Source organism: Pan paniscus, chromosome 8 (assembly GCF_029289425.2).
Source record: "Pan paniscus chromosome 8, NHGRI_mPanPan1-v2.0_pri, whole genome shotgun sequence".
NCBI lineage: Eukaryota > Metazoa > Chordata > Mammalia > Primates > Hominidae > Pan > Pan paniscus.
In genome coordinates, this window is record NC_073257.2 from 139106971 (window position 1) to 139123486 (window position 16516).

General features: G+C 39.3%; 1 protein-coding gene across 6 annotated transcripts in view; it reads left to right on the top strand.

Moving 5' to 3' along the window:
* The window catches only part of DOCK1 (dedicator of cytokinesis 1), a 561485-nt gene that overhangs the window by 336360 nt on the left and 208609 nt on the right, over positions 1-16516 (top strand). For all 6 annotated transcript variants that reach the window (XM_063607571.1, XM_034931700.3, XM_034931698.3 and 3 more), the window contains exon 28: positions 11972-12073. In XM_063607571.1, the coding sequence (XP_063463641.1) occupies positions 11972-12073 (102 nt within the window). The remainder of the gene's footprint in view (positions 1-11971; positions 12074-16516) is intronic.

The window sequence follows — 16516 nt, forward strand, 5'->3', positions numbered from 1 at the left end:
ATGGAAACCCTTTGTCAGATAGGTGTTTTTAAAAATATTTTCTCCAATTCTGCAGTCTGTCTTTTTACTTTCTGTATAGTGTCATTCAAAGACCAAAAATTTTTAATTTTGATTTAAGTTCAATTTATCAATTTTAAAATTTTATGTTTCATGCTTTTTGTATCCTAAGAAATATATTCCTATGCCTAGGTCACAAAAGTTTTCTATGTTTTCTTTAAAAAGTTTTGTTGTTTTAAGTTTTGCATTTAAATCTATGATACATTTTGAGTCAATTTTTGTATACGGTTTAAGGTATGGCTCCTTTCTTTCTCCCTCCCTCCCCCTCTCCCCTCCCCTCCTTCCCTCTCTCCTTCCCTCCCTCCTTTGCTCCCTCCCTACTTCCCTCCCTCCCATCCTCCTTCCTTCCCTTCCTTCCTTGGTATTTGGGTATCCAACTGTTTCGGCACCATTTGTTGAAAGTACAGTTTGCACATTGATCTTTCTTGACACGGGTTTTTTTTTTTTTTTTTTTTTTTGAAATCAGTTAACCCTATGTGTGTAGCCAGTTTGTTTTATTTGTCTGTCTGTCCTTTCCAGTACCACACTGTCTTGATATCTGTAGTTTTATAATAAGTCTTAACCATATCGAGCCTTCCATTCCATGAATATGGTATATTCCTCCAATTTTTAGGTCTTATTTGACTCCCGTGTCAATGTTTTGTGTGTTTCAGTATACAGTTTTGTGACTTCAAAATATTCTTCTGTATATGGTTTTGTGTTTTATTCTTCATCACCATCATCATCACCACCATTCATTTATGTAGCCAGCCACTGTGCAAATATCCTTAAATACATATCTAATTAAACTTTTCAAGAATTCCAGATTTTAGAATCATGATCCCAGTTTTACAGATGAGGAAAATGAGGCTCAGAAAGGTTAAATAGCCTGTTAAAATTTATACAGCAAACGTACCCTTGGTCAAGTGATTATTCCAAATTGTCTGCCTTTGAAACCTTTACTCTTGACTCCTAAACTAATTTTGTATCATTTATCTATATAACTTTTGCCTTAAGACCAAAAAATATTGGCCGGGCACGGTGACTCTCGCCTGTAATCCCAGCATTTTGGGAGGCCGAGGCGGGCAGATCACCTGAGGTCTGGAGTTTGAGACCAGCCTGGCCAACATGGGGAAACCCTGTCTCTACTAAAAATATAAAAAATTAGCCAGGCATGGTGACGGGTGCCTGTAATCCCAGCTACTTGGGAGGCTGAGGCAGGAGAAGCACTTGAACTCGGGAGGCAGAGGTTGCAGTGGGCTGAGACCACACCATTGCACTCCACCCTGGGTAACAAGAGCAAAACTCCATCTCAGAAAAAAAAAAAAAAAAGACAAAAATATTATAAACTAATGAAAAGAGCGAGAGTGATATTGGGATCCATATTTGGCAGGGAAGCAAGATATTTGTACTCTTTCTTACCACTTCCACTGTATTTTGTTAAGACCAGAATACACCTCTACAGTGGACAGTCCAAATAAAGAAGCCATTCCCGTACTTAAGAAGCATGCATATGGTGGAGCTTTATGTGCAAAAGCAACAAAGCCCTCTAGTTATATTTTAGCTCCTCAGATACTTTTCTGAGTGATTATTCCTGCTGCTTAAATCTCTGTACTCTACTCCCTTTTGCCCAAGTTAAAATACCTAAATCATTGGTTGTAGTTCTATTATTATATTCAGTAATAGTTCCTTTGATTGGAAAAGAAATACCTCCTTTTTAGAATTCCCTGGCAGTCTGTAATAACTCCCTTTTATAATATTTGTAACATTGTGTCTTAATTAATTGTTGTCATATAAGTCTTCTCACTAGATTGTGAGTAGAAGCTGTTTTCCTTTGGCTTTTTGAGATGTTTCATATGTACAAAAATGTTGAATCAGTATTAGTGTTAAACACGCGTACCCACCTAAGTTCACTACATATTAACATTTTGTCATGTCTGCATTATCCCTGCATGTGTAAACTTTCTTTTCTGACATACCAAAAAGTTGGTCACAGACACAGGGACACATCATTCCTCACTTCATGCAACTCCTATGAATAACTGCTCTGTAGGCACAGGAATATTATGATGCCTACGGAAATGAACAATGATTCCCGAATAGAATGTAAGATCTCTTCCCTGTGAGGTTTTCCCTTTGACCTTAAGGGTCCCCACCATTTGTCTTGTCAAATGCTGTATATTCTGAATCTGTCTATTCATTTCCTCATGATGGAACATTTTTGGCAAAAAAAGTAACTACTTAAGTGATCCTGTGTGCTTAGCATTCTACCTAAAGGCCCAGACTATAATTAGGAAGAATCTATAGGGTGTTGCTTTCAGATTGAGTGAGTGTCTTCGTCCCCAAAGACCTTTTACCTCAAGGTTTCAGTGCCCATTGAGGAGCCTCCTCTGGACCAACCATTCCTTTAGGAGTTGAAACCTTCAGTTATCAAGTTCTCTTCTTCATTCCGTGTTTTTTTGGCTCATAGTCTTCTGCAGGTCACAGCTTTACTTTTGCCCTCAACCCTGCCATGTCGCCTATATGTCTGTGTAGACACATGGATTTTTTTCTCATTCAATTTGCTACATTTGTTTGTTGTCATTGTTCATTTTGATATTCAGATTGTCTCAAGCATCCCACACGTGGCCAGGGGAGCCTCCCCACACCACCTCCTGTGTCCTTTTGACATGGTCCCACTAGCCTAGAAGAAAGACGTGACCCAGCCTCCCACTGAGGTCATTCTGGTCAGGGGCTGTTTTTATCTCCTGCTGACCTACTCTTGGGAACTCAATGATGTCAACACACTGCACACTCATTGAATGTTGGTTGAGTGTTGCACTTGGCAGTGCTCTTCATGGTTTTGAATCTTCTTGTCATTTTAGCCTTATCCCCTCCATTTCTCATGACCCATTCTAGAAGGACCCATTTAGGGAAGCTTCAATTTCCCCTGGGGTGTGGGGAAAGTGAGACAAGGGGTGGAAGTAGAACCTCAGTGGGTTGTGCTTCCTGTGTTGATGCTTTCCTGCACACCCTGCTGGACAGGTACAGGGCTACTGCAGAATTCCTCGTGGGTTCCCACAAATTGAGTCTCAGTCCACCACAGTAGGCGATTTTGAAAATAACCATTAGGCATTTATGGCTAATATCACTTTGGTAGCTTATGTAGTTGTAAGTAGATAAGCTATTGGATGATCACTTGTCATGTGCAGCGTTTGAGCATACAATCGCATACAACATATGTATGTATTATGAGTACATACATATTTATAAGAAATACCATAAAAGATTATCTATGTTTTTATTTACTATAATCTCATATTTCAAAGTATCTTTTATTCTCCTTACGATTCATTTATTTAATGTTTTAATACTTTATAATACTTAAGTATCATCATAAATATTTAATACTTAATATTTAATGATGTGTGTGACATTTCTCCTTAATACATCATCCAACCAATGTTAACAATGTTGAGGACAGTATCCTTTTATGATTTATGTAAGGCATTCCATTTTAGCTAAGAAAGAGTTTCAACTTTCATTTATAACAATGATAATTGTAGTGTCCTTTATCTATGAAAGTCAATTTAAAAACACGTATAGACATATTGATCTTCTCTTCAATAATAAGAGTTTTTTTAAGACCAAGTTACGCTTGTTTCTATTATAGTGTGTTTCCAGATCCTCTGTATCATGCGATAAGACTTCGAAAATTCTAAACTCTCTAAGGCTCTATTATTACCTGATATATTGAGTATATAAAAATAACATAAAATTTTCTGCTTTGCTGTCTTGCTTTAGGATCAAATGAATTATATTAAGAAGCTGCAAACAAAGTATATAGTCCTCATTACACCATAAACTATAATTTTATATGTAACATTTGATTATAATTTATTTTTATTCTTCATAACAAATGTGAATATGTGTTTAAATTATTATACTTTATAAGTAGCAAATAACTGTTATGGGTAATTTAAGATCCAGATATTCCCTTTTAGTATATTTGTCCAATAAACATCTTCTGCAATTACTGCCACTATAAAAATGAAATCGATTTTGTTTTTAAATTATATTTCTTTCCTTATAGTGCCTGGAATGGTATGAGATACTAGTACTCTATGAATTCAACTAAGCACTCAGTTTAAATTTAAGATACAGGTTTAATTTTGTTGTTAGTAGTTCCAAATAGCTAAAAGATGACATTAGTGTAAGTTATTTTCTGTTTTATATAGTTTTAGCTTTTTTTTTTTTTTTTTAGCAAACATTCCTCACTCTAAAGTTCTTTATAAAATAAAGAAATTGTAATATTTGGGAGATTAAATGAGTAAAAATTAATTATATATTGAATAAAGGCATCATGGGAATGAATTCATCTTTAAATGAAAAAAGGAACAATTTCACCATGGGTTGTTTATATGAGAAAGGTTTTATGAGTTCACTGATGAGAATGGACACCCATTTTCCGGTGAGCTTCAGTTTTAACAATAATACCTGAATCAGCCTTTTTATTATGTCTTATGCTTAATCAAATATTTAATTAATAAAACGTGACATACTTTTTGAGGGCACAGCGATGACTCCTGACATTCAATGTATGTGGCACTGCACACTATCCTCTGTCCTCATTTTACAACATCGTTCTTTCTATATTTTTAATTATTCTTTCTTTCTTATACTCCCCACCCCCTTAATCTTAAAAGGATTTTGAGGTAGCTTTAAAGAAATTCTATATAATATGAAAACACATGTGTGAGAAAATCAAAGCAACAAGGAGAAGCTATCTCATTTTTATTTCAACAAATATAAGTGAAAGAACAACGTTACAAGGATTATAGAATTTTGAAAGATTTTTCCAAGTATGTTATTATTTTAAATCTGAGAAATATGATAGTTATAAGGGCAAATCGTTTGACTTGTCCTGAAAATCACTAAGCTGGGGGAGGAATATAAGGAAGATATGATGATCATGAATATAATCTCATATCTACCTAAGGATAATAATTATAGTTCTTTGGCTGGGTGCCGTGGCTCACGCCTGTAATCCCAATGCTCTGGAGGCCAAGGCGGGTGGATCACCTGAGATCAGGAGTTCGAGACCAGCCTGGCCAACATGGCAAAACCCTGTCTCTACTAAAAATACAAAAAATTAGCCAGGCGTGGCATACCTCTAGTCCCAGCTACTCCGGAGGCTGGGGCAGGAGAATCACTTGAACCCAGGAAGCGGAGGTTGCAGTGAGCTGAGATCGCACCACTGCACTCCAGCCTGGGAGACAGAGCAACACTCCATCTCAAAAATAATAACAATAATAATAATTATTCTTGTAGTTTTTTTACTTCTCTTACATTTTCTAAATGTTCTTCCTTTCCTCTGGGTTCTGTTTTTGTTTGTTTGGGCCTCCTTTATTAATGCTGGATGAATTTTTTTCACAAGGCCCAGTACTCTTGCTCAGACCCTCTGTCTCCAAGTTTGTGCACAGAGCATGGAGGCGCATGGGCTTTCCTGCATGGCAAGCCTGGATGGGCTGAGCTGTCATACTTTTGGAACCTCCGTGCTTAGTGTTAGTGCTTATGTTCTCTTTGGCTGGTCATTTTCACTAAAGAGGATTCTTCTGGTCTTCTTTCAAGGTTTGGTTTGGGACTAAGGTTAGCAGGGGTTAGTTTAAGCCTCCTTGCTGATATGCTGGGAGCTGAGCAGAAAAGAGAGAGGGGAGTATACTGTTTGGTTTGACATCAAACTAAGCAGGTGTTTCTTCCAGGTGGTTCTTGTCATTGTCTTCTGCTTTTCAGGCACCTCCCTTGTCCAGAGAGTAAACATGTGGTCCTCTCCCCAGGAGTGAGTTGGAGAGCCCCTCACTGGACATGCTGGGCATAGGCAGACTGGATATAGGGTCACATTTCAAAGCCATCAGCACTGTTGTTTTTCATCTCACATGTAGCCTCCTGAGTACCTGGCACCCTCCAGTTTCTGGGCCTTCCTAGGGTTTTGCACCAGGGATTCACAGACTTCCTGTTAAATGTCACCACGTTCTTGCCTTGAGGGCAGTTGGTACCCACTCATCACCCTCTTTCCTGCTTCCAGAATTCTCTTATCTTTAGTTGCATCTCCTCAGAGTCCCCTGGTCCTTGTGGGCTTGTGCAGTTTTAATATGTGCCTTACTGTCATTTAATGTGAGGAACTGGGAATGCACATTTTAAATAGTTTCTAATTTGTGAGGTAGTCACCCCCTAAGTATATTTTCAAAAACTTCAGCTCTGTGCAGACTTTGCAGGAGTTTGGGGCTAATTTATAACATTTTGAGGTTTTGTTTGTTTTTTGGACTCCCTGTTTTTCTCTTTCATATTTTCTCACAGAAAATACCACCTATGAACATTTTGCCATTGGCTTTCCCTCTACAAAAGAGAAAGCCATTGTGCTCTGTTGGCCTTCTATCTTATCAGCTCTAAGAACTCACTCATACTTGGATTTATTTCAAATCATTTTAAAGAAGGACTTGACTCTCAGTTACATTCCCTTTTCCTATATTCTCTTTTTCATAATATTGCTTTACAGTATTGATTCTTTGGCTTGAATGCACCCCAAAAGAAAAATCATCCAGAAGTCATCACCTTTATGGGTTTTTTGTTGTTGTTGTTTAGTAATATATTTAAAAATGTTACTGGATAATTCATTTTCATTGCTTTTTAGGATGATTATAAGATGGGTTTATTTTCTTTAATATATTTGAAATTTAAGCATTTGAGTGAGATTTCCTCTTCAAAGTCCTTGCCTTAGTGAAGACACGGCTAAACTTTGTAACAAGACCTCAGTTGAAATCATGAAGCATAATCCCGGATTCAGTCTTTAGGGATCTCCTTTTATTGAAACCGGGCACCTACTGTACACACTCGGCACTCCTGTGTCTCTGTTTACAGCTCCAACAGCTTCTGAGGCTGGGAACTGCCCAGAGATCCTTTGGAATTTAGAGAACTTAGAAGAACGTTAAAATTTCTGCCTGTGTTGTGTGTCCCAGAGAGCAAATCTGTGCTTTGTACAAAGTGTGAGCTCCAGGGTCGATTGAGACAGCTCTTGTCTGGCTGATGAAATTACCAGGAGCAATTTTATACCCTGCTATCCAAGTCACATGGCTAAGTCCATTTTTATTACACCTTCACAGCTCCTCAAGAATATGAATTAAAACCCTTTGGATTTTTTTCTTCTAATTCATACTTAGACCTTCCACTAGGCATAGTTGACAAAGGCAGTGTTTAAAAGATATGTCTCATCCTGAGTTTCCATTCACCAGTCTGTGATTTTGTTAGCCTTTTGTTTTTATATCCTGCATTCAACTTGCCTGTCACCGAATGTCCCCCTGCTCCACCACCAGCACCCCATTCTACCTGTGCTGTTTTCCTTCTACTGAGACTCACTTCCACCTGTGCCCAGTTCCACCTGCCTTTCCTTCTACCCAGCCTCAGTTCTACTTGTGCTCAATTCCACCTGCCCTTCCTTCTACCTGTGCTCAGTTCTACCTGTTCTCCATTTTGCCTATCAACCTACCTAGTGAAATGGGGGCCCAAACACATTTAAAACTGGGGCACTGAGGTACTTCCAGGAGGGCTGGGGGTGTGCGAGGACGACTTCTGTCCAGGGCTCCCTCCAGGAGCAGTGCCAGGCAGTAGCCAAGGCCACACCAACAGGGGGAGCCCTGCGAGAGAGATTTTTTAAGACAGGAGCTTAAGAAATGGAACTAGATCAGGGGCAGGCAGGGAGAGTTTGTCCCTCCTGCCAGATGGATCCTTTTCTTTCTGGGCCACCTTTAAAAATATTAACATACTTTCTCTTTATAAAAACAATCTGGGCTTAGTCTCCCTCCACTTATGACTATCTGGTATCTTTTCTAGTCATTTTTTGTTTTTCTTGTACTATATATTCTTTATATTGGTCAAATGCGTATACATAATTACTGCAGTTTTCCTCTTCAATTATTTTCTCATGCTATTAAAATATTCCATATTTGCATAATGTTTAATGATTTAATGGTTGCACAATATTTCATCATAACACAAGTTATGATTGCTTGACTTGCCAAATAAAAATATAGGACCCCCAGTTCAGCTTGAACTTCAGGTAAACAACAATTTTTTTTTTTCTAGTATATGTATCTCTCATGTAATATTTCATTGCAACATTTGGGACATATTTATTTTTCTTTGTTTATCTGAGATTCAAATGGAACTGGGCATCCTGTACTTTATCTTGCAACCCTACAAAATATCATATTATTTACACAGTTTCTTGTGGTGGATGTTTAGAATTTTCAGCAATGCTATGGACATCTTTGGGTATGAAATTTTCTATTTTGAATTACTTCCTTTGGTAGATTATCAGAAGTAGAATTACTTAGGAGATGAGTATTTATTTTCAAGACTTTTCAAACCTATCTCCAAATCACTTTTTAAAAAGGTTATAGCAATTTATGTTCCCACCAACAGCACACAAGAGTCCTCGTTCTCTGCACCCTTGCTCACATTATCATCATTGAAATACTTCTTTGCTATTTTGGCAGGCAAATAATGATGTATCATTTTCATCTTTGATTACTAATGAGGTTCACTTTTTTTTGTTGTTTATTAGGCATTTAGTGTCCTGGTTTTTAAATTTTCTGCAAGTATATCCTGACTTCTGTGGCCCCATTTTGCATTGCTTTGAAGTTATAAGGAATATGTCTTATTTTTACATATTGACTTATTTTTACTCAGCTGCTGGTGCTGGAGCCTAGTCCCTATGTTCAGGCTCAGGGATGATTCTGCACAGTGGCTTTTGCTCCCAGCCTACCTGCTAGCCTACCCATTGTCTAGAATATAAAAGCTTCATTTAGGAGTCATCTCCCAAATGCATTTAAAATAAATCAATTAAAGCACAGAATAGTAATTTTCTTCTGAGCACACAGAATTAAAGTTTTATTTTCACAGAGCTCACTCACTTTTGTTCCTAATAAATGAATGGTTTCAAAAGGCTTCCATAAATACCCGTTTTATCCACCCTTATAAGCCCACAAATATGCTGCAGAGTTCTGCTGTGTTCATGGAAACCATAAGGCTTCATGGTATCTGCAGTATTTGCCCAAAAAAATACTGATACCCCAAGGATGGGACTCCATTCCCAAAGGGCAGGGAGGAAAGGGAGGGGCATTTCAGTGAATTTTAATATGCAGATCATCCGTTTCCTAATGGAGTTCATGCTTCACCTTAGAGCTGAAAAAGCAAGACTTACTTTCGCTAAGAAAGGAAAGACTGAACGATGCAAATGACTTCTGGAACATTTCCTTAAGTTTGGTAAAGAGGGCACGCACAGTGCCCGGCAGCGCCGCCTCTAACTTGTGGAGATGGCCCATCCTTCTGGCCCTTCTGGGCCTCCTGTAATTAATCCCCATCGCGGTTAAACAAGGGGCCGCGTGGTTGCCTTCCTGATATGCTCTTCCAGAGAGACTCCCCCACGGGGCATTTACATCCTCCCAGGACTTGTTTTATGGAAATTGCTGTGTTCGCTTCAGTTTTTCGTTTTCTGTGTTACAACGGTTTTGGCAGTTGTTGCCTTGCATGAATTTCTCCGCATGACGTGACAGTCTGCTGCCTGAATTCAGTATGTCCACGTCACCTGTTCACGTCATCTGGCCTGAGTCTGGCTGCACTGATGTTTCTCATTAATGTTACTCTGTGCTCATACCCTCAGCATTTTGAGACCCCCTCAAGGATTATGCTTTTCTTTCTACTTTCAGCCTGATCATTTAAGCTAAGCACATTGATACATTGCTTCTGGTGATAAATAGCTGACTTTGTGATTTCATTTATTCTAATGTGTAAGTCTCCATTGTGGAACTGGTTTGACCTGCAGAAAATTGATTTCAGCACCTACTAGGTTCACCTAGGCTGATACAGGCCTCTTCTTCAGCGGGCAAAGCTCTCCTCTCAAGGGGAAGAGTCCGGGTCGGCGACTGCATCAGGGTCAATTGTGGGCAGAGTACTTGGAAGCCTCTTCTTCCTCACCCTCTTCCAGCTTTCTCTGATGACTGCAAGAGTAGGGGAAAGTGAATCTCTACCTCGTGTTGGTCATCAGAAGTGGCTTCAGATTCCTTAGAGGAAGAGTTAAAATGTGCATCTGGATGAGGGGTAAAGAAATGAGGTCAGCCAGTAAGTACCTGTCTTATAGTCCTAGAGCACAGCCTCCACACCCAGCTTTGCCATTCACTCCTTCAGAGGGTGAAACCTCTAAGCCTCAGTTTCACTGCCTGTAAAGTGGCACAGGAAGAGAAATTTGTGTGTGATTGAAAGAGGTCGTATTCTGTTACAGTGACAGTGTTGTTATTAAAACGATTATCCACGGGACACATCTCATTGTCATAAGGAGTAGACAAGATACAAAGGCAGCCTCTCTTGAGCTGAATGGTATGCCAAATATTTATATGTTTCAAAAGTTCACAAATTTTGCCATTTAACTAATCATTGCCTCAATGGAAAACAAGCATTATTTAGCTGTTTCCCTGAACACCAACTTGGAATCTAAATCTCAGCAATTATCATCATTCACAAATAATTTATATTTCTGGGCAAATGGAAGATATCATATCATCATTATTGTGTTTGTTCAATTTGAGTAATGCGTCCTTCGAGGACTCATTTGGAAGTAGATATGTGTACTATAGGTATAAAATGGATTGGAGAAAATATTGGATTTTAACATTTCACGGTAAAACCTGTGTTCCAAATTAATATAAAAGACATTTAGGCATTCTGATATATTGCTGGTAAAAGGAGAGTTAGTAAAAGAATGCAATTTGAGAGCTCATTTAATAGAGAAAAAATAGGGACATGTCTCAAAGTGTGTTTCATGCTATAATTTTACCAAACTTGTACTGGCTTAATGGGAAAAAATATATATCCTGTGTTTCTTAAAATGTCATTAACTTAGGGGGCAATATTTAAAAGCAAGGAAGGCTTTACAATGTTGTTAGCTACAAAGCCTAGCAGTGAGCAATTGCAGTTAATGGCAACAGAACTGCCTAGCTCACAACCCACCACCAAAGCAAACACCCTTCAGGGCACGCAAACAAACGTGTGCACACCCACGTCCACACACATACTGGCTGCCTCCATTTGCAACAGCCAGAGAGACGTTTCAGCTTTGGCCCTTTACCTTCCCCATTCTTGATTTTCTGTGTTGCTTTCTTTTTTCCTCCTTCTTTTCCTTTCCACCCAGCTCCGTCTGGTCTGAGAAACTCCCAGCTCTCCCACTTGACATTCTGATGAGCCCACATTCTCGGGGAGGAGAATTGGGCCATAACTCATTGTGGAGTTGTGGTGATTGCTTCCACATCAGGCACGGGGGGATACAGGCTGATTTTGAGAAATTAGAGGCCTTTCTTTGCCATGGCCCAAGAGGAGAGGCTGCACACACATTTTGCCGGATAATAAGGGCAGCAAGTTTCCAAGAGAGCACAAAACAGAAGTTCTCGTGATTTCCATCCTGTCTTTAGTTTTCTTGTATTTAATGCAAAAATATTTCAAGCTTATTTTTCCAGTCTGGACAACCCTGTATCAGGAAACACTTGAGGTATTAATAGTTAGAGAGAATAAAATACAGCCCTGAGTGTGAGTGTACCAGTGTTTCTCATTCATGTTACTGTGTACTCATGTCCTCAGCATTGTGAGACCCCCTCAAGGGTTTTGCTTTTCTTTCTACTTTCAACTTGATATTCTAAGGACCCCCTACCAAAAAGCATTCCTGAGGTTGGAAGTGACCCATGCCTTATGCTGATCTTCCCTGAGAGAGGGGCAGCAGAACCCAGGGCTCCCTGCCCATGCCCCGTTGCTTCTCCCTGACAGTTTCAAGTCCCAGAATCTGGGATGATTTCGGCTTTTCCCATGAGTGTTGCTCTGTCTCATCTAATTCTATCTTTTGATTCATTTACAGGGAAACTTCGTGGCTTGCATGACAGCTATTTTACGACAAATGGAAGATTACCATTATGCCCACTTGATCAAGACTTTTGGGAAAATGAGGACTGATGTGGTAGTAAGTGTCCCTTTCACCCTGTTGACATAACCATGTTTTAGGGCCAGCACTTTAGACAAAAGCCTGATATCAATATATTCATTTAAAATAGGATTTTGCATGAGAACTTGTCTCTGATTGATTTCAGATGCCTCCTGGGAAGGTCTGACTGAAGCCTTGTTTCTAACAACACAAGGGTCCGGACTCGCAGACTTGCTTCTAGGGCTGAATGGAGATTGACTCGGGGGCTGAGCCCAGGGAAATCTCTTGTCTTTCTTGGTGACAGTTTCTTCTCCTGTGCTTTGGGATAATTGGAAATTTGGAGATGTTATCCATGGATAGTCTCCCATTAATTCCTATTCATTTATTGGTTGACTTTTTAATAGCAGAAGCCAGAGTGACTTTTCAGCTTTAAGTTGTACTCCATTATTAATTAGCTGTAATCATGGAAGCTCATCAGCATTTCTCCAAATAATTCTTTAGTCATCCTCAGTAAAACTATGATACAACTTAATTAGGAAAAGTATAACAGAGGGGAATTTATTGCTTACGAACTACCTCCCTAATGACCTGAAATTACATTGCCATATGGCAAATATCCTCTGCAAAGCTGCAACCAAACTTGTTGGCAGACTTTGTGATTACATGTTGACTTGAACTCTAAGATTCCATTTCTAAGGATCTGTAAGGTCCTGTAGAACAGGGTCCCCACTCCCTGGGCCACACAGCAGGAGGTGAGTGGTGGGCAAGGGAGCATTACTGCCTGAGCTCTGCCTCCTGTCAGATCAGTGGCTGCATTAGATTCTAATAAGAGCACGAACCCTATTGTGAACTGTGCATGCGAAGGATCTAGGTTGCACGCTCCTTATGAGAATCTAATGCCTGATGATCTGAGGTGGAACAGTTTCATCCCGAAACCTGCCCCACCACCCCCTGGTCCATGGAAAAATTATCTTCCACGAAACTGATCCCTGGTGCCAAAAAGGATGGGGACCGCTGTAAAAGAATACTCATAGATACCTGCAGAACATGGCAGTGTACTACTGTTTCTAGAACAGGGGTTGTTGCACTTGACATGTACCTTATTAAGAAATGGGAAGAAGAGAATGATCTGTATGATTTTTTTCAAAGGATTATTTCTAATACATAATTTTCTTATTGTTGCCACTATATATATAATGCATAGTTTTCTTATATATCTATAGTGGCAGCAATAAGAAAATTATGTATTAGAAATGATCCTTTGAAAAAATAATATTTTTATATTTATATATGCATATATATACACATATGTACATATATACACACATATATACGTATATACACACATATATACATGTACATATATATATACACACACACGCAGTCGTGTGTTGCTTAACAATTCTGCCAAATGCATCGTTAGGCAATTTCATCATTGTGCAAGCCTCATAGTGTGTACCCTTACTTAACCCTGGATGGTGGAGCCTACTACACACCTAGGCTAGATGGTCTAGCCTGTTGCTCCGAGGCTACACACCTGTACAGCATGTGACTGCACTGAATACTATAGGCAGTTGTAATACAATGGCTGTGATGTCACTAGGTGATAAGAAGTTTCAGTTCCATTACAACTTTTGGACCACTGACATATACACAGTCTGTCATCGACCAAAATGTTATTATGCAGCACGTGACTGTACTTCAAGATTTCTAAGGAGAACAAAAATGGATCTAGACCTTAAAGCCCTAGCAGTTTCCTCTAAATAAAAGTAAGGGAACAAGAATATGTATATGTTTGTATTTCTGTGTCTGGTTTTCCCTGAATATTAATGAGTAGTTGATAGTAGGAGTATATTCAAATGTGTAACCTGTATCCTGTTTATATCCCATGACTCTTTGGAAATCATGGCATAGCGAAATCAGATTTTACATTTGTAACATTTTATTCCATAATTGAATCTAAACTACACCCGACCCCCTGCTTTGGTCAGTGTAAAGAATAGTTGTAGCTTAAAGCTAGAGAAACAGTTTTGCAGATAACGTTCCAGGTTGAATAATAAAGTCTTCAGAAATAGAAGAATTACTCATCTGGAAAAGTCAGGACTCCAATTAGTACTTTGCCCTTTTTCAGAACAATCACTTCATAAAAGTCCCCATGTGCAAACATGTAATCTGAACTATTAAGTGCTGTAATTGATAAGGATCCTTCAAGGTAAGTGAAAAGCGATGATGCCGAATGGTATTTAAAAAATAATGTAGCTTGCTGAATTCCAAGTGTGTGCCCTCTGTCTTTGCTCAGATCCCAGGATCAGATGTTTACTGTGTGTTGTGGTCCCAATTTCCCAGGGGATGTTTTTCCATAGACACAACAGTTTAGAAAATCAATGATTTGTAGACAATTTGACTTCCATTAAGAAATGATGTTGGCCGGGCGTGGTGGCTCACGCCTGTAATCCCAGCACTTTGGGAGGTGGAGGCAGGTGGGTCACCTGAGGTCAGGAGTTCGAGAACAACCTGGCCAACATGGCAAAACCCCGTCTCCACTAAAAATATAAAAATTAGCCAGGCATGGTTGGGGGGCGCCTGTAATCCCAGCTACTGGGGAGGCTGAAGCAGGAGAATGGCTGGAACCCGGGAGGCAGAGGTTGCAGTGAGCCGAGATCGGGCCACTGCATTCTAGCTTGGGCGACACAGTGAGACTCCGTCTCAAAAAAAAAAAAAAAAAAAAAAAAAAGAAAATGACGTTTGTGGTTTTTTATACCACAAATTTAGACTGGAAAGTATGTGAACTTTTTTACTGTTAATCTGTTGTTAATCTGACAGAACTTTTGTAAAATGTGTTTCTGTTTGTTAACTATACCGAGTATATGACTGTTTTTCAACTCTGACAACGATTTTTTTTTTTGAGACCGAGTTTCACTCTTGTTGCCCAGGCTGGAGTGCAATGGTGCAATCTCGGCTCACCACAACCTCCTCCTCCTGGGTTCAAGCGATTCTCCTGCTTCAGCCTCCCGAGTAGCTGGGATTACAGGCATGCACCACCACACCCGGCTAATTTTTTTTGTATTTTTTAGTAGAGATGGGGTTTCTCTATGTTGGTCAGGCTGGTCTCCAACTCCCAACCTCAGGTGATCCTCCCGCCTCGGCCTCCCAAATGGCCTCCCAAAGTGCTGGGATTACAGGCGTGAGCCACCACACCCGGCTTACTCTGACAACTATTAAATAAAAGATTATTTTGTACAGAATTATTTGATGTTATTTAGTATTTCAATATGAAAGTGGCCAAACCATTTTCCATTTTTTAAAAAATTTTATTATTATTATACTTTAAGTTTTAGGGTACATGTGCACAATGTGCAGGTTAGTTACATATGTATACATGTGCCATGCTGGTGTGCTGCACCCAATAACTCGTCATTTAGAATTAGGTATATCTCCTAATGCTATCCCTCCCCGCTCCCCCCACCCCACAAGAGACCCCAGAGTGTGATGTTCCCCTTCCTGTGTCCATGTGTTCTCATTGTTCAATTCCCACCTATGAGTGAGAACATGCGGTGTTTGGTTTTTTGTCCTTGCAATAGTTTACTGAGAATGATGATTTCCAATTTCATCCATGTCCCTACAAAGGACATGAACTCATCCTTTTTTATGGCTGCATAGTATTCCATGGTGTATATGTGCCACATTTTCTTAATCCAGTCTATCATTGTTGGGCATTTGGGTTGGTTCCAAGTCTTTGCTATTTTGAATAGTGCCGCAATAAACATACGTGTGCATGTGTCTTTATAGCAGCATGATTTATAGTCCTTTGGGTATATACCCAGTAATGGGATGGCTGGGTCAAATAGTATTTCTAGTTCTAGATCCCTGAGGATCTAGAAGCCACACTGACTTCCACATTGGTTGAACTCGTTTACAGTCCCACCAACAGTGTAAAAGTGTTCCTATTTCTCCACATCCTCTCCAACACCTGTTATTTCCTGACTTTTTAATGATTGCCATTCTAACTGGTGTGAGCTGGTATCTCATTGTGGTTTTGATTTGCATTTCTCTGATGGCCAGTGATGGTGAGCATTTTTTCATGTGTTTTTTGGCTGCATAAATGTCTTCTTTTGAGAAGTGTCTGTTAATGTCCTTCGCCCACTTTTTGATGGGGTTGTTTGTTTTTTTCTTTTAAATTTGTTTGAGTTCATTGTAGATTCTGGATATTAGCCCTTTGTCAGATGAGTAGGTTGCAAAAGTTTTCTCCCATTTTTTAGGTTGCCTTTTCACTCTGATGGTAGTTTCTTTTGCTGTGCAGAAGCTCTTTAGTTTAATTAGATCCCATTTGTCAATTTTGTCTTTTGTTGCCATTGCTTTTGGTGTTTTAGACATGAAGTCCTTGCCCATGCCTATGTCCTGAATGGTAATGTCTAGGTTTTCTTCTAGGGTTTTTATGGTTTTAGGTCTAACGTGTAAGTCTTTAATCCATCGTGAATTGAT